At 44.9% G+C, this 21,200-nt stretch overlaps 1 protein-coding gene across 6 annotated transcripts in view; it reads right to left on the reverse strand.

Annotated features, from left to right (window-relative positions):
* The window catches only part of GRB7 (growth factor receptor bound protein 7), an 82,955-nt gene that overhangs the window by 34,603 nt on the left and 27,152 nt on the right, over positions 1-21,200 (reverse strand). For 5 of the 6 annotated variants that reach the window (XM_039358781.1, XM_039358779.1, XM_039358778.1 and 2 more), the window contains 2 exons: positions 3,428-3,617; positions 1,181-1,322 (listed from right to left, as the gene is read on the reverse strand). In XM_039358781.1, the coding sequence (XP_039214715.1) occupies positions 1,181-1,322; positions 3,428-3,609 (324 nt within the window). In that variant the 5' untranslated portion in view covers positions 3,610-3,617. Of the gene's footprint in view, positions 1-1,180; positions 1,323-3,427; positions 3,618-21,200 lie in introns of those variants that run through there. The other variant, XM_039358783.1, reaches the window with a different exon arrangement.

Genomic DNA, 21,200 nt, shown 5'->3' on the forward strand with positions numbered 1-21,200 from the left:
TAAGGGAACCAGCCTCACCATATCTTGTCCTATGAACTCAGAGTCCAAAGCTGTAATTTCCCCTTGACTGTTCCTTTTATCCATACTTTATGGAAGAGGAAAAAAAATGGGTAACGCTGAATGCTATGGGTTCAACTGTCAGCTCTTAAGAATAGAGAAGACTCAGATTATGTTGTAATGATATTCTAAAAACAAATCATTTTGATGGATATTTCAAGGAGACCGAAGGAGTGATTGGTTGATTTTTTTGCAACATGGCTGGCTGAAGCATGGTTAGCTAGTTCACAACTCACTGTGTTAGGATGGAAGTTAACAAAGAATTTCCGAGAGCTTTTAGAATTAACAACAAAACAGAATTACAGTATTTATAAAGATACTGAAAAATTGAAACAAACATAGAAAAATAAGGAAATATTACAAGAGATCTCCAAACTGAGGAGGTTCCAATCTCAACTTGATATGCTAAATGATTTATTTATTTAAAAATGGTTGATTAAAAATAGTACCTGGATTCATATGTTGCATGAAGCAAAATAAAAAGAAATAAATTTGCACAATGTGTGAACCTAGCCAATTATAATACCTTGTCAGATTATTTAGTTATAGCTCATTCTTACTGTAGGCCAGCAGGCAATTTTCACTCAATTTTTATACATGACTGCCCTTTTTTTTTTGTAGAGCTGCCAAAATGTACCTTGGTATACTTTTTATCATCTCTGAATTGCAAGACTCAAAAACAAACTCCCTGAAACTGGTTCCTTTCAAAAGGAACATATGGAATTGAAATCAATCATTTGTACAGGCTATCACATTGGGAGAAGCTACTCTAAACTTGGCAGAGCAAACTCATTTGTGTGTAGTTGTGATGAGAGGGAAAGATCCCTTAGGCCTTTCTTCAGAGGCAAGTTTACTATGCTTCTATTTCACTCCAGCTTTGAAAAAAAAAAGAACCTGTAAAATGAGTTTCTCCTAAGAGTTCAATCCCTAAAGATTTTGTGCATATGTCCATGAAATTTTCTTGAATACTCATGGTCTTCTTCTGAAATATTTTCTTGGTTTGCAGTTTAGTCTTTATCCTGGGATTATCTAGGAGCCTTAGCTTTTCCCAGATAAGTCAAATCAAATTGATATAGCCCTGGGTCATCTTCCTCTTTCCCCAAATGCAAATAGATACACTTACATGAGAGCCACCTTCACGCTGTGATCCTGGCCCCAGTGTGGAGCTGGTGAGGATAGGTGAGTTTGAGGGACTACAGAGTTCTGGAAAAGGGTTTGGGATAGAAGGCAAAGATAAGGTACGAGGCTTTTCCTCCTTCATTTTTCTAAAGGGAAAAAAAATGGAAAGATTGTTATAAATGGGTTAACTACTAATAGGACATCTGGGTTAGTTAATAATGTCATCATCATTACTATTATTATTATTATTGGAGTAGGCTTTTTTCCTAAGTTTATATTCTCTCAGAGCTAATCATGTTAGTTACATGTACAGCATGGCCATTACTGAAACAAGCGGTATATAAGTCTCATAAATAAATAAATAAATAAATAAATGTTTCAGCATCTATCAAAGTTTCTAAGGCATCATAAGAAACAAGATGTGGTGTACATATTTATCTAAGCAGTTATCAGGAAGTCAAAGTGCTCTACATGACATGGCAAGTGGTCTAGCCCTGCAGTTCAAATCAACTGTTCCTCATAGAGTCATGGTGGATATAGTTAAGGATGCTGTACAGCACTGGAGGTTTTTAAGAAGAAATTGGACAACCATTTCTCTGAAATGGTCTAGAGTTTCCTACTTGAGCAAGGGGTTGGACTATAAGACTTCCAAGGTCCTTTCCATGTCTGTTATTCTGTAGCCAGAATCAAATGTGGGTGAAACATTCATTATCTCTTAGAAATCTCTCTTTTTTTTCCTGACATCCTCTATTTTTTTTTATACCACAAGTGGCAAGCTGCAGAGAAGAGGCAGATAATTCCTATCAGAAGTCTGAACTCATCTCTTGCATATAATTAAGTATTTCAGATCAATATATCACTTTCAACACTTATTGCCCAGACTTTAGATCACTCTGCATTTGTTCACAAAGAGCTCATTCAACAGTCAGTAGACTCAGCAAACTTGTTATATCCATTTTTGTGTGCCACTAATACTGTGAGCAGACAAGAAAGCAAATATTTAATTCTTTTGGCTTTTTCTTCCCCAACCCTTCTGTATTACTGCAGGTTTGTAATCTATATGCATGGCCATTACTGAGGATGAAAGTTTACACATCTACCAAAGCATCCTGAGGCACCACAAGACACAAGGTGTACAGATTTATCTGAGCAGTTACCAAGGAATTCAAAATGCTCTACATAGCATGGCAAGTGCTCTAGCACTGCACCTCAAAATTAACTGTTCCTCAGTTTCAGAATTAAAATGAATTCAAGTAACTGTAGATCAAGAATGTACAAGAAAATATATCATGAGTAACATAATGGCTGATTCCATCCATGTTTTTATTTTGTTCCAAATGGCCATTGGCATACAGACTCAGCAGATTATCCCAAAGGAAGTGTGATTCTCACAGAAAAAAGTTATCTATCCTGTCAAATGAAAGATTTGCATACTACCCATAAGCCTTAATTCTAATATTTCATTTTGATCAGAAAGTGATTTAACTTAATAAACTGTGGATAAAACTAACAATCTATTTCACTTGTTACTCCACACACCTACTTCATGGTCTGTTTCTGTTGCTCCCCTCTGGGAGGAGGTTTTGAAGTATTTATACATTCTATAACAGCTTTGTTCCTTATGTCATCCATCTTGTAAATTCGCAGGATTCTTTTTTTTTCACCATGTATATGTATACATTCAAATTAGACTGTGATGTTTCTCTGTGTCATATACGTGTGTTTACCATTATATGAATAATGGTATTTTTTTGAGAGCTGAATGCAATGAAATTTTATTTTAATGTATGCTGATTAGTGTACATTTAAAATGACAATATTCTATTCTATTCTATTCTATTCTATTCTATTCTATTCTATTCTATTCTATTCTATTCTATTCTATTCTATTTAAAATAGAAAAAGCTATTAGCATATGAGCCACATCTCATCTTTCCCTATTTTTAGATGAGATACAAACATACCTTGGACAATCATTAATTCAAGCAGATTTCAAGACTTCCCATAATTTTTCCTATTTTTCATGAAGCGGAAAACACAAGGCATAGTCATTGCATTATCCACTAATAAGCTTGGTGTGTCTTCTATTCTGCTCATGTTCAGAAATAATTTTTATTAATAGTTATTTGTGGCACTGCCATTGATTCCACAGAAAGCTGAAAGGTCAGACTAAACTTTTTCACAACTGATTTCTACTTCTATAAAAATGAGCCTTTTGTGGTATCAAATGATTTGCTCCATTGTAACCTACCTATTTGTTTGGATGAACAGAGGTTGAGAACGTTTGACCATATCTGTGTGGGCTAGAAAATTGCTCTGTTCATCATTGCAGAGAGGATTGGAAAGAGTTCCAGTGCGATCAGATGGCAGGTCATCATCATAAGAGTTGCCCAACATTCTGTTAAGGGTTTTTCTGGGAGTTCCAAGATCCATGTCATTATCTGTAACAAATAATAATTTGACTAACTCTTCCAAAATAAGATAATGCAGATATTCAGATAGAACAAGATTCTGAGAGATAAATGCAAGTTGTTTTTAAAGCAATTCTTCAAAACATTATCACATTTTATTTTATTTTTTTTAACATGAAAAGTTGCTGTTTTTAGGATGTGATAGGATTGTGTAATTAAATATGTTCACTGTAAAGCTGTGTAACACTTTATATTCAAAGGACAAAAAGATGTGCATAGTTAATGAAATGGTTAATGATAATGGTTAATGAAACAAGTAACAAGTTTTCAATATTATTACAATTATCCCATTCTAGCTTAGACAGTAAAACTCAGCTCAAAAGTTGCTTATTTGTAAAACATATGAATCACCTTCAAATTCTCAAAGTGACATACACAATTAAAACATTGTTTATGTTGCTGAAGAATGCATTGTTACAGTCTTTGGTAAAGCTTCAAGAGAAATTATCTTCCCTGAGCTAATTTGGTAGCACTGCAGGAGCATAATAAATGGGTTAGGGTTAGGATTAGGGTCTCACCAAGGCAATTAGCCAGTGATCTGTTGATACGAAAAAGCAACATCCAAGTTGTTGTGTCCTGAGCCTGCGAAGGCAGGCTCGGGAGGTTGCAATGGTCCTGGGCAGCTGCAAGCTGCCCGGGACCAGACTGGTCGGTGCCAGCCTCGCGCGCATGTGCGAGGCGCTCAGCGCGCCAAAATGTATCTTTTGGCCCGGGGAACATCCTTAAGAGAGGCTGAGAGATCTGTGCTGCCTTGAGTTGTAACGGGGCTGCTGAAGACCAATAAAGCGTTCCTGAAACAACAAGAATGTCTCGCGCCGTCATTGCCATTAACCGAGGACTCAACACTGGCAACGAAGGTGGGATTGCCTTGCAATTACGCAGACAATTGTAAGCTTACCCTGGAGTCCAGCACAGCAAGGAAACGGCGTTAAATTCAGCAACTGCCTGCCAATACAGCTTCATTGGAGGTAAGCTGGCTGATAGACCCTTCCTGCTTTACTAAAGATGGCAAAGATTGGAAAACTTTCAGAGTTTGATATTTCACATCCCGAAAGATGGGAATCTTACGTGGCCCGAGCAGAAAATTATTTCAGAGTTAATCAAGTAAGAGAAGATGGCTTAAAGGCCGCCACCCTACTCTGTGTTTGTGGTCAAGATGCATTTGAAATTGCTGAAAACTTAGTAGCCCCTGCACCTCTTGAATCTGTCACCTACACAGATCTTAAGAATTTACTGAAAGAGCATTTTCAACCCAAGTTGTCTGTTATTGCTTGGAGACATACTTTTGAACAGCGGGATCAACGGGCTGTAGCTAAAGAGTACATTGCTGCATTAAGAAGGGCAGCTAAGCGTTGTGAATTTAAAGATTTAGAGGAAAGACTGAGAGACAGATTTGTATGTGGACTGAGAAACAGAGATGTACAACAAAGACTTTTTGCCAAAGAGGACATATCATTCCAAGATGCCTTGAGAGAGGTTACTGCAGACGAGGCAGCGAGTGGGGCAATCAAGAATATGAGGCCTATCAAAAGCTCTCCAGAAGCTGTTTCCGTGCACCACGAGGGAGTTCAAGGAAGCTCAGAAGAGGAGCCTGATGAAGAAATAGATCATCTCTACCCAACCAAAGAAGGAAAGCAGAGGGAAGGCAAAGAAAAGTCTTCAACTGTACCCAAGTGCTTCGGGTGTGGAGGTCGCCACAAGAGGACCGACTGCAAGTTCCGTACTGCAATCTGTAGAGCATGTGGGAAGCAAGGCCACATAGCAGCTGTATGTCTGGGCCGACAGAAGGTATAACCCCGAGAAGAATTGCGCCTGAAAGGTACCAGGATCCCCAGCCAAAACAGGGTGTGTTTCTGTGCTTCATGAAGAAGCATTTACAGGACACAACACAGGTAACCAAATGAATTATTCTCTCTCATATCAACTCTAAAATATCTGGATATTAGTATTGTCAATGGGTTCCCTTACACTCAAATACTGTAATGATGAGGTAAACCATACAGAAAGCACATAGTTAATTGTACAGTTGATTCAAGTCCCAAAGGAGAATAGAAGCCTCAATTCACTCTTGTGAATAATGAGTATAAGATGGCAGTATGCAAGACAAATTTGCATTAAAGGAGCGTTGGCTTACCTGAACACCTTTTCTCAGCATGATGAAGAAGAATTCACCAATGGGTTATCTTAGTCCTACTGCCCAATCAGACCAAGTTGTCAAGTTGTCACGCCTCCTCATTATCTGGGGATCTCCCAGTTTTCATCGACGGGCGAAGCCATTGACAACAGTACGACGTGATGACTCTCAAGCAGGTAGTAACGACAACTAACAGAACAACCATCCCACCCGAACCTGACTGACTTCTACTTAGGGAGGGCGTGGATTCTTCTTCATCATGCTGAGAAAAGGCGTTCAGGTAAGCCAACGCTCCTTCTCCAGCATGATTAAGAAGAATCCACCAATGGGACGTACCAAAGCTTCTCGAGTCCCTAAGGGTGGGAGTCAGTAGGGGCCGGGCCCCCAGATGGTGTGACTACTTGTTGTAGGATACGTCTACCAAAGGCGGCCTCAGCCGAAGCAAACTTGTCTAAACGGTAATGTCTAATGAATGGAGATGGCGACGACCATGTCGCCGCCCTGCATATGTCCTCAATGGACGCCTGTGTTGCCCACGCCGCAGTTGTAGCAGCACTGCGGGTAGAGTGAGCCGTCACATGAGTAGGAACTGGTAAGGCCAGGGAAACATAAGCGCTTGAAATACAGGCCCTTATCCACCTCCCTATGGTGGAAGCTGAAACTTTTTGCCCCATAGACGAAGGCTGAAAGGACACAAATAGAGTTTCTGACTTACGGAAGGGCTTAGTGCGCTTGATATAACATCGCAAGGCCCTCCTTACGTCCAAAGTGTGCCAGCGTTGTTCCAATTCATGTGACGGGTGAGGGCAAAAATTTGGGAGGATAGCCTCCTGTGCCCTATGGAAAACCGTGTTAACCTTTGGAATAAATGAAGGGTCAAGCCTGAGAACTACCCTATCCTCGTGGAATGTGCATAGGTCTTTTCTAACCGACAAGGCCGCTAACTCTGAAATGCGCCTGGCCGAGGTAATGGCAATGAGAAAGGAGACCTTGAATGACAAATGTCGTAATGAGCATATTTTGAGTGGTTCAAAAGGAGAAGATGTTAGAGCTTGAAGCACTTGGGGTAGGTTCCAGGAGGGATACCTGTGAATAACAGGCGGTCTGGTATTCGAGACCCCTTTAAGAAAAGCCCAAATGGCTGGATGTCTTGATAAGGAGCTCGAGGAGTCCCATGACAAAATTGAGGACAGGGCTGCTAACTGTCTGCGCAAAGTGTTGGGTGCCAACCCCTTGTTGACGCCCTCCATTAAATATTCCAGGACTCTGGGAATTGTCACCTGTGATAGACTTACGTGTTTCTTATCACACCATTGACTGAAATGCTTCCACGTATGGTCATAAAGCCGGTTCGTTGCCAGTCTCCTGGCCGCCTGTATCATAGCAATCACCTCCGCTGAGTAAGATTCCCTGGTTAGGGCGCGGCGTTCAAGTGCCAGGCGGTCAGTTGAAGCCATTGTGGATCTGGATGTTGTAGATCTCCCTGTATCAGCCTTATTTGGCTGTCGGGAATCCTCCATGGAGCTGAAAATGAAAGACTCACCAGATCCGCGAACCATGGTCTCCTGGGCCAGTAAGGGGCGACGAAGATCACCTCCGCTTGTTCCTCCAGGAGCTTCCTGATTGCTGCAGGAAGTAGAGGCAATGGGGGGAAGGCATACAATAGGCCTTGTGGCCATCTGCTGCGAAGTGCATCCATTCCCTCTGCTCCCCGAGAAGGGACCCGGGAAAGGAATCTGGGAAGCTGAGCGTTCTCCGGGGTGGCAAACAGGTCCATGATCGGACTACCGAATTTGGCTGATATCTCCCTGAAGATATCTGGATGAAGCATCCACTCCGAATGATCTATTGTCGACCTGCTGAGGAAATCTGCCTGTCGATTTGCCTCCCCTGAAATGTGTTCGGCTCTGATGGAGAGCAGGTGTTTCTCTGCCCAGGTGCCCAATGCTCGGGCTTCTGTCATGAGGGATTTCGACCGTGTGCCCCCCTGCCAGTTCACGTGGGCCTTTGCAGCCATGTTGTCTGTTTGAATCAGTACATGCTGGCCCCTGACTTCTGTGTGGAATTTTTGAAGAGCTAGATAAATCGCTCTGAGCTCCAATCAATTTATGTTGTGTTTGAGATCTGCTTGCGACCACCGACCCTGAGCTATCCGGGATTGGAGGTGAGCACCCCAGCCGAAGAGACTGGCGTCCGTGGTCACCTGAAGGCGGTTGGGTTCTTTGAACAGGGTCCCTTTGCTGACGGCCGATGAAGTCCACCAGCCAAGGGAAACCCATACTTGACGGGGAACCCGAACCCGTCTGTTGGACGTACTGGTATGCTGTCTTTGGTATGGGAGAAGAAACCACTGAAGCTCCCGGGTATGTAGCCGAGCCCACGGCACGATTGCTATACATGAGATCTGTTTGCCCAGGAGCTGAGAAAGCGTGGCTAATGCCACGGTTCTGTCCCTGCGTACCTTGCGAGCCAAGTCCCTGATGCTCCTGCGTCTCTCCTCTGACAGGTACACATGACATGATTCCGTGTCTATTACTGCTCCCAGGTGAAGCAGACGGGTAGATGGATTCATCTGGCTCTTTTTGAAGTTGATCAGGAAGCCATGGGCCTGAAGAGTCTGTATAGTGAGGGTCAAATCCGAATGGGCGGCTGAGACTGACGGGGACTGGATCAGGATATTGTCCAGGTAGCACTGGACCCTGACTGGGACCAGCCGCAAGTAAGCCGCCAACATTGCCAGGATTTTGGTGAAGACCCTGGGGGCTGAAGAGAGGCCGAAAGGAAGGGCTCTGTACTGAAAATGGCGGTTGAGATAGCAAATCTTAAGTACCTGCGATGAGCTGGGAGAATAGGGATGTGGAGATATGCCTCCTTCAGATCTATGGATGTTAATAAATCTCCCCGCCTGATACTGGTTAGGATGGAGTGCAATGTTTGCATTTTGAACCGTTTGTAATGAAGGTGAAGATTCAATCCCCTGAGATCGAGCATTGCCCTCCATCCCCCCGAAGACTTTGGGACTACAAACAGGATTGAGTAATATCCCTGCCCTGCCTGGCTTGGGGGAACTTCCTCTATCGCCTTGATGGCTAGAAGATGCTGTATAGTGTCCTCCATGAGTCCCCTCTTTACTGGGTTTCTCATGGCTGGGCAAGACATAAAGTGATTGAAAGGAATGGATTTGAACTCCAGGGACAGGCCTTCCCTTATGGTACGCAACACCCAGGAGTCTGTGGTCGTGTTTTCCCACTGGCGAGTAAAGTGAGTGAGCCTGCCGCCAATGGGGGGATTTCCCTCGGAGTCATTTGCCTCGGCGGAAGGACCGACCCCCTCGGCCATGAAAGGAATTTTTGGGTTGTGGCTGGTACCTGGATCTGTCTCTATAACCTGTCCTGTCCAGTGAACACTCCTGTTTGGGAGTGACCGGTCGGTACGGTTGTGCCGACTCTGTTGCTGTCCCTGCTCGAAAGGGCTACCGGCGACTGTAAGGGGTGTCTTGTGGACCTCTTTGCCACGTGGGAGATCACTTTTTGCTTCTGTTTATTTCAACTAAGTACGGTGTTAGTGCATCCCCAAATAATTTGCCACCTTTGAAAGGGGCTGTGGCCGCGTGCCACTTATGCTTACTTTCGGCCCTCCAATTTTTTAGCCACAGGAGTCTCCTAGCTACCACGTTGGAAGCCATAGCCCAGGCTGAATGTTTGGCTGAATACAGAGAGGCATCGGCCATATATTTGGATGTGGCAAGTATTTTTGTTAGATCCTGATGCATTCTAGTTTCCTCAAGTGGGATTCTATCCTGCAGCTGACGCAGCCAGATGATAGAGATTCTTGCAAAGAAGGAAGTGGCCGTCGCTGCCTTCACAGCCCAGGCAGATGCCAAGTGCGCTTTGCGTAAGGCCATTTCAGATTTTTTATCCTCTGCCTTAAGGGCATCGGATACATCAGCTGGAAGGCTGGCAGTGGAGAAAAGCGGTGCTAGCGATTCATCCACTTTTGGAACCTCTAGTAGGTCTCCGAATGCTTTAGGCATGTCTACCATTTTGCGCTCAGACGCGCTTTGAGATGGCTGGGCTGCTGGTGATTCCCACTGATCCTGCACATTTTGGAAGAACAGCTGTGGACAAGGGATATGGAGGTGCGTGTCTACAGGCACAGCAAACAAAGGATTGGTTTCCTGATCGGAGGAAGGCTGAGGGGTTGGTACCGACTGAGGGGAAAGCTTACTTGCCTCGCACGCTCTGCGTAACAAAGCCGGAAATAGCGAAGCATTAAAAAGCTCCGCCATGGGTTGGGATTCGTAAGATAGTTCCTCGCAATCCGACCAACCATCCTTGCCTCCCCCGTAATCTGAAACATCCGGGTCCGAATCAGGGGATTGGGAGGGAGAGACCATACCTGACTGATCCAGTGGAGGCCTCACGGCAGTTGTTGGTGCCAAAGAAGAGGATGGTCCTGGAACGGAGGGGGCTTGTTGATGACTCACTGATGCCATAGCTTGGCACACTGCCTGTGATATCACATTTGGAGCTGGTTAGAGACGGACTGCTCTAGCAGAAGCCTTAACCCCGCAGCAGGTGGTGTGCTGGCAGCAGTGGGTGCTGCAGATGAACCTGGCAAGGCAAAGTTCCTCCCAAACACGGGTGGGCCTACCTGACCAAGAGTCTGAGTTGGGACCTGTTGATACCCCGTCTCCGGCGACCATACTCTGGATGTGGATGGTTGAGGCTCTCCCCTGTCCGGTGGTACGGAGGTTGGCAATGTGAGACCTCCTTCAGCAGACAAGCGTTGGGCCCGGGAGAATTGATTCTCCAGAGCTCTGTGGGTGCATTCAGCCAGTTTGTCGCTCGCCGTGCCAGCTTTCCTGCCGTGCTTAGACTTGGATCTCGCCTTACCTGATGGAGGCTAGGGTGTCGGCTCAGTTGAGGTGGGAATGACGTCCATGTCCAAGGAACGTGGCTCAGAAGGGTCTGCCATTTCCATCGAAATCAACCCAAGGTTGCCTTTGGCCTGATTCGTTCTGCAAGGGACGTCAGAGGCCCCCGTGGGGGACTGACCTACGTGGATTGGGTGGAGAAGAATCACACGTGTCCCACAGTAGTGGCGATGGTCAGGATGCTGGAACAGCCACCAGATGCAGAAGGGCAGACAGGCAATATGGCGACCAGGCTGAAGAACCAGAGCTGCTATTGGTACCACACTCTTGCTCACAGGTGCATGGATCAGGATATGGTTGAAACTGAGACTCAGATGAAGGAGCCAGCAATTTTGTTAATCAATCTAGTTTAATACAATTAACATTTGTAGTTCACCCCCGTTATTGCATTCAATTTAGATTTATTATTTATTTATTTATTTATTTATTTATTTATTTTATTATTATTATTTTTAATTCAAAATGGCGACTGCCAGGGGGAATGAGCCTCCAAATGGCAGGCTCTGTGAACATTCCCTTGGAGGGAATACCAGGAGGGAGGGGGGTAAAGAAGGGGTGTGTGTGAGGGATTAATGCTGCACTGCAAGGGGCCAGTGACTGCCACAAATGAGGCTAATTGGAATCTGCTTTGGCCCGAGAAGCAGGGGTTTGTGCCTAACAGCCGTTAGGTGCAAAAAGCTTTACTGCTGCCCCATGAGGCTCCTAATGCTTCCACAGTGGCTTTAGGTGATTGTTAAGGCCACTGTTGGGCTTTCCTTTGTTGCAGCAGTCAAAAGGTGTTTAGAAGTGAGATTAGGCCTTTTGAAATTCAAATGGCTGCTGCTAAGAGTCCCTAGCTGAGCCCGGCTAGGGAGAAGCCACGAGGCTGCAAAACTGAAAGCAGCAAGGAAAGGAACTGCGCACGTGAAACTGAGATCTTTTTTTTTTTAACAACACCTTTGAAATGCGTATAGATTAAACCTCCCCCCCCCACTGTGTAGGGTGAGGTTTGTTTGCTGATTCAGCAGGATACTGAATCTGGGGAAGTGAAAAACCCACCACCCCCCTTTCCTTAGAAAGTTTTAACCTAACCCTGAGGAGGGGAATGCAGCAAATCCTTACAGAGGGGAAAACAAAACTCTCAACTAAGCTGCTAAACTCTTTTAAAGAATCCACCAATGAGTAAATTTTCTATCAGACCTGCTCCAACATAGAGAGAATCAAGAAATCACGTCTGTAATGGGCGAAGACCAAGAAGAAAATTGGGAGGTCCCCAGATAATGAGGAGGCGTGACAACTTGACAACTTGGTCTGATTGGGCAGTAGGACTAAGATAACCCATTGGTGGATTCTTCTTAATCATGCTGGAGAAACAAACAATATTTGTTTTAACCATGGTTTCTTGAATAATGAAACATATGGTTATATTAAGTAATAAACTCATCACATTGTGTCAAAACAAAGCAGCCCACATTACAGCTTAGTACAATGTGTGATATATAGCCATTTAATTTCTCAGTTTTAATTAACACAGGGAAACTTTAGTTATTTTTCGATTTCTGAATATTTATTTCCACAGTATGTGGAATATAGTGTTTTATATGACAGTCTACGTGGCTATCCCAATACTTGGGTCATTTTGGGAGATTTTTTTTGTATGCAACTATCGTAATGTGTACTATGTTGAAACACAGTAATATTTTTATTTATTTTGATTTGATTTAACCCTACCTTATTTATAAGTAACTTAATATAAATATAAATAATACTTAATATAACATACATATAAATAATACTTATTATTATTATTTTCCCCACAACAACAACCCTGTGAGATGAGTTGGCTTGAGAGTGAGTGAGTGGCCCAAGGTCACCCAGCCAGTTTACATGCTTAAGGCAGGACTAGTACTCACCGTTTCCTGGTTTCTAGGCCAGCAGCTTAACTACTATACCAAACTGTCATTTTTACACAAATCCCCAAATATACTCTGATTTATATGCAGGTTTTTTTCCAAATATAAGCTGTTGCTGCCATCTGGCTCCGGCTTTTTTGCTTATTGTTCATTGAAAAATATAATATCCAGTATATGTGTTAATATAAATGTAATAATTATTGTGATATGGGAGAGTGATATAAGAGAATAACATATGCAACAATGCATGGACAGAAGAATTGATAAGAGTATAATAATGAGGCAGGAAACCTCTCTTTCTCTTTCTCTCTCCTCCTAAAATAAACTCTGCACAATCCATTCAAGCAAATTATAATGCCAATGCTGTATGAATTAATACTAAGGTCCAAATTATAGGCATATTTCTAAAAAAAACAGATACACTGCAAGAACCAAAATATGAAATTAGATAATAACCTCATCCAGCCTGATTCCTTTCCAGATGTATGATCTTCAATGCTCAAATTCTCCAGCTACCATGATTACTGTTGTCAATAATGAGAACTAAAATCTATACTTCTGAAAGATAAACTAGGCTGGGATTGGAAAAAAACCATAATACACAAGATTCTTTCCCAGAATTTAAGTTTTAGAATATGTTTCAGCCCCTTTCATATAGGGGAAAAGGGGCGTTGACTTACCTGAATGCCTTTTCTCAGCACGGAGATGAATAATCCACTCAATGGGTTGAGACTGTATTCCTGCCCAATCAGATCAGTCAGCCAAAGTTGCCACGTCTGTCCTGGACCACGAGATCCCAGTCTTGACACGAGCAAAGCCATTGACTGACAGTAAGACGTTTTGGCTCAAACTAAATATTCCTTATTATCCCTGTCTAGAAGGGTGGGTATGGATTATCCATCTCCGTGCTGAGAAAAGGCGTTCAGGTAAGTCAACGCCCCTTCTCCAGCACTGGAGATGGATAATCCACTCAATGGGACATACCAAAGCCTATTGTCCCTTGGGTTGGGGAATAGACTGGTCCCGTGTGTAACTTTGGTCTAGAACCTGCTGGAGAACCTTCCTACCGAAGGAGGCCTCTGCAGAGGAGTACCTGTCGATTTTGTAATGGCAAATGAATGGAGAGGGCGAAGCCCAAGTGGCCGCCCTGCAAACCTCTTCAATAGAAGCCTGCATGGCCCATGCTGCTGAGGTGGCAGTGCTCCTTGTGGAGTGGGCCGTGATATGCCTGGGGACCGGCAAGGCCTCCGCCTGGTATGCCCCAGTGATGCATGCCCTAATCCACCTTCCAATGGTAGAGGACGAGACCTTCCGGCCCCTAGTGGAGGGGTGGAAGGATATGAAAAGCGCTTCTGAGTGTCGGAATTCCACTGTACGTGAAATGTAATATCTTAGTGCCCTGCGTACGTCCAAGGTGTGCCATTGTTGCTCTAGGGCATGATTTGGGTTTGGACAGAAGTCTGGTAGGACTATCTCCTGTGCTCTGTGAAAAAGGGAGTTGACCTTTGGAATGAAGGAAGGATCTATTCTTAAGACTACCCTGTCCCTGTGAAAGTGACACAGGTCCTTCCTCGTTGAGAGAGAAGCTAGCTCGGATATCCGTCGAGCTGACGTGATAGCTACTAAGAATGCTACCTTATGGGACAGGTAGCGAATGTCACATGTTTTGAGTGGTTCAAAAGGTGCTCTGGTAATAGCTTGTAGTACTCGTGGTAGTTCCCACGATGGGTATCTATGCATGGTTGGTGGTCTAATGTTCACAACCCCCTTGAGAAAGGATCGTATTAAGGGATGCTTACCCAAGGTTTCACCGGCCTGGCCGAAAGTATTGTTGAGAGAGCGGCGATCTGCCTGCGCAGCGTGTTTGGCGAAAGGCCCCTCTCTAAGCCGTCTAGTAGGAATTCTAGGATCTTGGGAACTGTGATCCCCTTGAGTGGCAATTCCTGCTTAGAGCACCATGATTGGAAACTTCTCCACGTGGCCTCGTAGATACGGTTTGTGGAAGGATGCCTAGGGGCCTGTATGACCCTAATTACACCCTGTGAGCAAGACCCTTTGGTTAAAATTGACCGCTCAAGTGCCAGACGGCTAGTTGTAGCCATTGTGGCTCTGGGTGGAAGATCTCCCCTTGCTTGAGGGAGATCCTCTCTGGAGGAATCCGCCATGGATTTGAGCGGGAGAGACTCCTCAGGTCTGTGAACCAAGGCCTCCTTGGCCAATAAGGGGCCACAAGGATCACCTCAGCTCTTTCCCGCAGAATCTTGCGTACTACTGCCGGAAGGAGAGGTAAGGGTGGGAATACAGGAGCTCCCTTGGCCATGGGCTCTGTAACGCATCCGTTTGCTCTGCTCCCCTGGATGGGAATCGGGAGAAGAAGCGAGTCAGGTGGGTGTTGGAAGGGGAGGCAAACAGGTCTACCTGGGGAAGCCCGAAGCGGTGACAGATCTCCCTGAAGATCCTCAGATGTAGTTGCCACTCCGAGTGATCTACTATTGATCTGCTCAACAGATCTGCCTGGATGTTTGCCTCTCCCGATATGTGGTCGGCCTTTATGGAGGCCAGATTTTGTTCCGCCCAAGCTCCCAGTAGGAGGGCCTCGACCGAAAGTGAGCGAGAGTGTGTGCCCCCCTGACGGTTTATGTGGGCCTTGGCTGTCACGTTGTCCATCAGGACTAGTATGTGACTGCATCTTAAGCTGCTCTGGAAATGTCTTAATGCTAGGTGGGTGGCTCGGAGCTCGAGCCAGTTTATGTTGTGTCGGAGGTTCACTGCTGACCAGTGACCCTGTGTCCACTTGGTCCCCAGGTGGGCTCCCCAGCCGAATAGGGATTACTATTCTGTCTGGTTCCCTGAAAAGAGAACCTCTGAGGAGGGCCGGAGATAGCCACCACCTCAGGGAGTGTCGTACTCCCAGAGGTAGACCTACCCTTCTTCGGGATGCACTGAGCTGCTGTCTCTGAAACGGAAGCATGAACCACTGTAGTTCTCTTGAGTGCAGCCTTGCCCATGGAACGATTGCTATGGTCGAGATCATCTTCCCTAGCAGCTGGGAAAGGCAGGCCAGCGTCACTGACTGACAGCGGCTTACCTGTTTTACGGTTTCCCTTATACTGCTGAGGCGTTCCTGTGATAGGTACACCTTGCATTCCCTTGTGTCTATGACAGCTCCCAGATGGAGTATTCTCGTTGTTGGTGTTAAATGGCTCTTTGGAAAGTTCACCAAGAAGCCGTGGTCCTGCAGCAGTTTTTTTTTTTATTGAAAAATTTTTAAAAGTTTTACAAATCAACCTTCACCCAATCCCTCCCAAACCCACCCCTCCCTCCCCCCTCCCCAAACTTCCCAGAACTGAATATAGGCTTATTTAAAATTTTAAAAAACCTAAACAAATTTTTACAACTTATAAAATAATTAATAATAAGATATATGTGACATAAGCATTAAAAAGAAAAATACTTAAAAAAGAAAAAAAAGAGAGGAAAGAGAGAGAGAAAGAAAAAGAAAAAGAAAGAAAGATAAAAAATAAAAGAAAAAAAGGAGAAAACAAAAGACGGGAAAAGAAAAAAAGAAACAATCTATACAAGTTATGAAAAAGCTAAATGATATTTTTCCATATCCAAATTATATTGTATAAAATTTATCCATTTTTCCCATACAACAAAAAATTTCTCTTGAGATTGCTCCTTTAAGAAAGCCGAAATCTTTGCCATTTCCGCCAAGTAAGAAACTTTATAAAACCACTCTTGTAAAATAGGCAAAGATTCCTTCTTCCAATATTGTCCTACTAACAACCTTGCGGCTGTAATCAAATTTAACATCAATATAACTTCCTTAGCATCACAATCAGTAACAATACCTAAAATCTGATTGCGCAGAGACTTCTTAGCAAAGTAAATCACCACATCTCTTGGCAAATTCTTCTGTTTCGCAATCCAAGAGTTAACTCTGTAAATTTTTTCCACTTCTCCACGTAATTCATCTTTATCTATATTCAAGACAACAGCTAAATCATTGATCACCATCTCCATCAAATCTTGATTCATATCTTCTTTAAGACCCCTAATTCTCAAGGCATATTCCATCTGTCTATACTGAAACATAAGAATATCATCTTGTGAAGTTTCCACCTTTTTTTTCCATATCTTGGAATTTATACTCAAGAAAATCTACTTTTTCTGCGACTTCTTCCACTCTGGAGTCCAGCTTCACGACCACAGAAGCCAATCCAGATAAAGCTGAGACTATAACTTGCCTCAAAATAGTATTATTCTGTACAAAAAGCTCCTTCATTTCTTTCTTCATTTCCTCCTTACTTTCAGACTTGCTCTGTTCCAGAAGTTGCTTCACTTCCTCCCTAAATTGAGACACAGCATTTCCCATTCTCCAAAGCACCTGAAGGCAGGACAAGAAGCAACGGGTGGAAACTAATCAAGGAGAGAAGCAACCTAGAACTAAGGAGAAACTTCCTGACAGTTAGAACAATTAATCAGTGGAACAGCTTGCCTCCAGAAGCAGTAAATGCTCCAACACTGGAAGTTTTTAAGAAGAGACTGGACAGCCATTTGTCCGAAATGGTGTAGGGTTTCCTGCCCGAGCAGGGGGTTGGACTAGATGACCTCCAAGGTCCCTTCCAACTTTACTATTATTATTATTATTATTATTATTATTATTATTATTATTATTATTATATCTTTAATGTCTTGTGCAGACGAGCCTGATGGGGGAGGAGAAGGTGGAGATGTAGCCTTAGGTTGCTGCACCGGTGGTGTTACTTTAAGTTGTTGTTGAACAGTTGCAATAACAGGAGAAGAAATCACCTTAGAAACTATAGAAGCTGGTTGTCTCTTTGAAGCCATTTTTTAAAGTTAGTCTCTCTTTCTTTCTTCTTAAAAAAAAATGCTTAAATCTTTACAAATAAAAAAAGACCAGGAAAAGTGCAATAAAAATAAGAACTTCCAAAGCACTTTAAAAGAAAAAAGAAAAAGAAACTTAAAAGAGAAAAAAAAAGCAATGCTAAGCATACATTTCATTCAGTCCGTCTTTTCTTTCCGGAGATAGAAAAAAAAAACACTTTCAAAGCGCCATTTTACTTTCACTCTCACTTTCCGCCCGAAGGGAAAAAAAAAAAAAAAGAATCAGCATAAGCTAAAAAAAAATTTAAAAAAATAAATCTCTAACTCTAAGTAAAATCCTTTAAACAGTTCTGTCCGCTTTAAAAATCACTCACCAGAAAGCTTTAAGTGCGGAGATGGTAGCGGCGTTTCACTTTGCTTCCGAGGAAACAAAGACAGCTGAGAGGCGGAGAAGGCACGAACTCCGAGGGAGCACTCTTTCTACCCCCCCTAAAAAAAAAATCCAGGGAAGGTTAAGAGGTTCTACCTCTATTCATGCAGTCTCTACCCCTTCCCTTCGCCCGGGAAGGGGATTTCGAACCGCGGGCCAGCTGATGTGCACTGTGCTCCGCAGATCTGACACCGTCTCAGGAGGACGGCTACAAGGTAGCCGCCATCATCGTCGCTTAACCACCGGAAGTCCGGTCCTGCAGCAGTTTTATCACTAACTTTAGGTCTGCCTGAGACTGTTGGGCAGACGTTGATTGAATTAGAATATCGTCCAGGTAACACTGAACTCTGACCGGAATGGTCCTTAGGTGTGCTGCCAGAACCGCCAGTATCTTGGTGAACACCCTGGGCGCTGATGAAAGGCCGAATGGGAGCGCCCTGTATTGGAAATGGTTCCCCCTGTAGGCGAACCGTAGAAAACGGCGGTGAGCCAGAGAGATAGGGATGTGCAAGTATGCCTCCGTGAGGTCGATGGATGGCAGAAAATCCCATTTTCTTACGCTTCCTAGGGTGGAGTGTAGTGTCTGCATTTTGAATTTGCGGTATTTTAGGTAGAAATTTAGCCTTTTTAGATCCAGAATGGCTCTCCAACCCCCCGAGGGTTTCGGAACCACAAAGAGGATAGAATAAAACCCCTGGTCTCTCTGGTTCATAGGCACCGGTTCTACGGCCCATATGTTTAGGAGGTGCTGAACGGCCTCGTTCATGAGCCTCCTCTTTGTTGGGTTCACGGGACAGGGGCATGGGCGGAAGCAGTTCGGGGGCTTTGAGAGAAATTCTAGGGATAGGCCGTGATGTATGGTGTCTCTGACCCACACGTCCGTGGTGGTCTCTTCCCACTGGGGGGCAAACCTTGCTAATCTGCCCCCTATGGGAAGGTCTGGGAGGGAGTCATCTGGTACGGCAGAAGGGGCGGTTGTTCTCCCGAAAGGGCTGTCTTCCCTGCGTCTGCCTATGTCTTGTGTTCTGTCTGTCCCCCTGTCTTTCCCTATCCTGCCTAGCTTGGAAGGGTTGGGAGTTTTGGAAGTAGTTGACTCTGGTTTACGCACGAAAGGATTGCTTCCTTCCCCAGGAACCGGATCTCCTGTCCTGTTTTTTAAGTATGTGTTTAAGGACCTTGCGCTTGTCCTTGTTCTCTGTTAGGTATGGCGTTAGTGCCTCACCAAACAGCTTTGCCCCTTGGTACGGAGCCGAAGCCAATTTTCACTTGGATTTGGTATCAGCCTGCCAATTTTTTAGCCAGAGGAGGTGCCTGCTCGTGATGTTTGACGCCATTGCCTTGGCTGAAAACTTGGTTGCTAAGAGTGTCGCGTCCGACACATATTCCGTGGCCGCTACCATTTTGCTGAGTTCCTGGTGGGTACGTATGTCCTCCATGGGAACCCGGCCTTGTAACTCTCGGAGCCAACAGAGTGTGGCTCTGGTGAAAAAGGATGCGGAGGTAGCCGCCCTGGTAGCCCATACTATTGCCTGGTGTGTTCTCCTGTAGTTGGACTCACCCTTTCGGTCCTCGGCTTTAAGAGCCTCTGCAAAATCTCTTGATATGGCCGTGTCTGATATCAGGGGTCCTATGGGTTCGTCCACCACTGGTACCTCCAAGGTTCCCTCCAGCTCCCTTGCTACGTTAAATAGCTTCTTCTCCGCATTGCTGGGAAGAGGTAGGGAGGCTGGTGCTGACCACTGTTTCCTTATTGTATTTAGGAACATGGTCGGGCATGGTATGCGGTGTTGAGTGGTTACCTTTTCGGCGAACGTTGGCTTAGCCTCCGTGTCGACTGTGATAGGTTCCACTGTTGTTCCATGCCCAAGATGGGCTGTGACCTCAGCCTTGCGCAGAATGGTGACAAAAAGAGAAGGGTTAAAAAGGCCGTTGAAGGATGGTACCTGAGGTGAGTTGTCCTCCTCCTCGGACATTTGGATCTCCTGTGACGTACCTGGCTGGTCCAGGTAGGGTTCCTCAGAGACCGACGAGTCTGAGAGGGAAGAGAGGTCCTGATGGTCCTCTGTTTCCTCCCGAAGCCTCGCTCTAAGCCCTAGAGGCTTGGCCTTGGAGGTCTGAGCCCTGGCCTCAAATGCCCGGTCTACTGCCTGCGCTATTAGGGTAGCTAGTAGATCCCCCGTCAGTACAGGAGGAGTAACTATTGCCTGCGACCCTGCTGGTGCTGTGGTTAGCATGGTCACTGGAGTTTCTTGTATCCTCCATGGAGAGGGGGAATAGGAGAGCGATGAGAATTCGCCTATCCCGCCCTCTGTTTGGGACTGGGATGAGTTCCCTGTAGACCAAACGGCCCGTGGGGATGAAGAGTCCCAGCGGTAGTTCGGGAACAATCCCCCCGCTCTGCCTATTTTCAATTCTGGCCCTTTTCTGGGCTTTGTTGAATTCTTTTTCTAGGGCTTGGTGCCTTCTGATTGCCTGTTTGTCAGCCTTTTTTGATGACTTCCTTGCAGCCTTTCTAGGGGCTGCAGAGGATTCTGAATCCTCTGAAGCGGGTGCTCCAGAGGTTGAAGGCAGGGCTCCAGTAGAGGGAATGATTGCTTCCTCCATTCTCCACTAACGCTGGGCCACGATAGGGGGACCCAGGTAGTAGGAGAGTTCCAACTCTGAGTAAGGACAGGCGCACTGCTGGGGCGCCTGGAACTCAGGAACAGACTCTGCAAATGGTCAGAGTTAGTCACTGTGCACGGATAAGGACAGGCACGCTAATGGGAATGCTTGGAATCTGGCTTGACTGTGGTGGGTAAGGACAGGCACACGACTGGGGATGCCTGGAACCCACCACTAAATCCAGAAAAAAAGGATACGGGCCACTAATGGGGGGCCCGAAGTCCGGATGGAGCCAGAGACAACTAATTCAGTTAGTTATGAAAGCTCTTATTTTATTTTAGGATTGAAGGCACCAAGTCCTGAAGCAAGAAGCTATGTGAGTCTTGATTTGAATGGTTCTAAATGAATAGTAGGTGCTCTAGTACCTTAGTACTGTTTGCCTTTTAATTAATCCAGCGGCTGGACCAAGGCTTCTCAGGGAGCATTGAGTCCCCTTTGTTCTATGCGAAAATATGGCCGCTGTTGCCAGGAGACTACTGCGCATGTGCTAAAATGCCAGGAGGCTACTGCGCATGTGCTAAAAAGGGCAGTAGACTACTGTGCATGTGCTAAAGATGGCTGCCGGGCATGCACAGAAGTCTCCCCTCTTGCCTGTACCACGTGCGGCTGTAACAAAGACCCGCGCGTGCGCTGAGCTGCCCAGGCA

This window comes from Crotalus tigris, unplaced genomic scaffold, assembly GCF_016545835.1.
Source record: "Crotalus tigris isolate CLP2741 ecotype Arizona unplaced genomic scaffold, ASM1654583v1 scf7180000019068.10715455, whole genome shotgun sequence".
Classification (NCBI taxonomy): domain Eukaryota; kingdom Metazoa; phylum Chordata; class Lepidosauria; order Squamata; family Viperidae; genus Crotalus; species Crotalus tigris.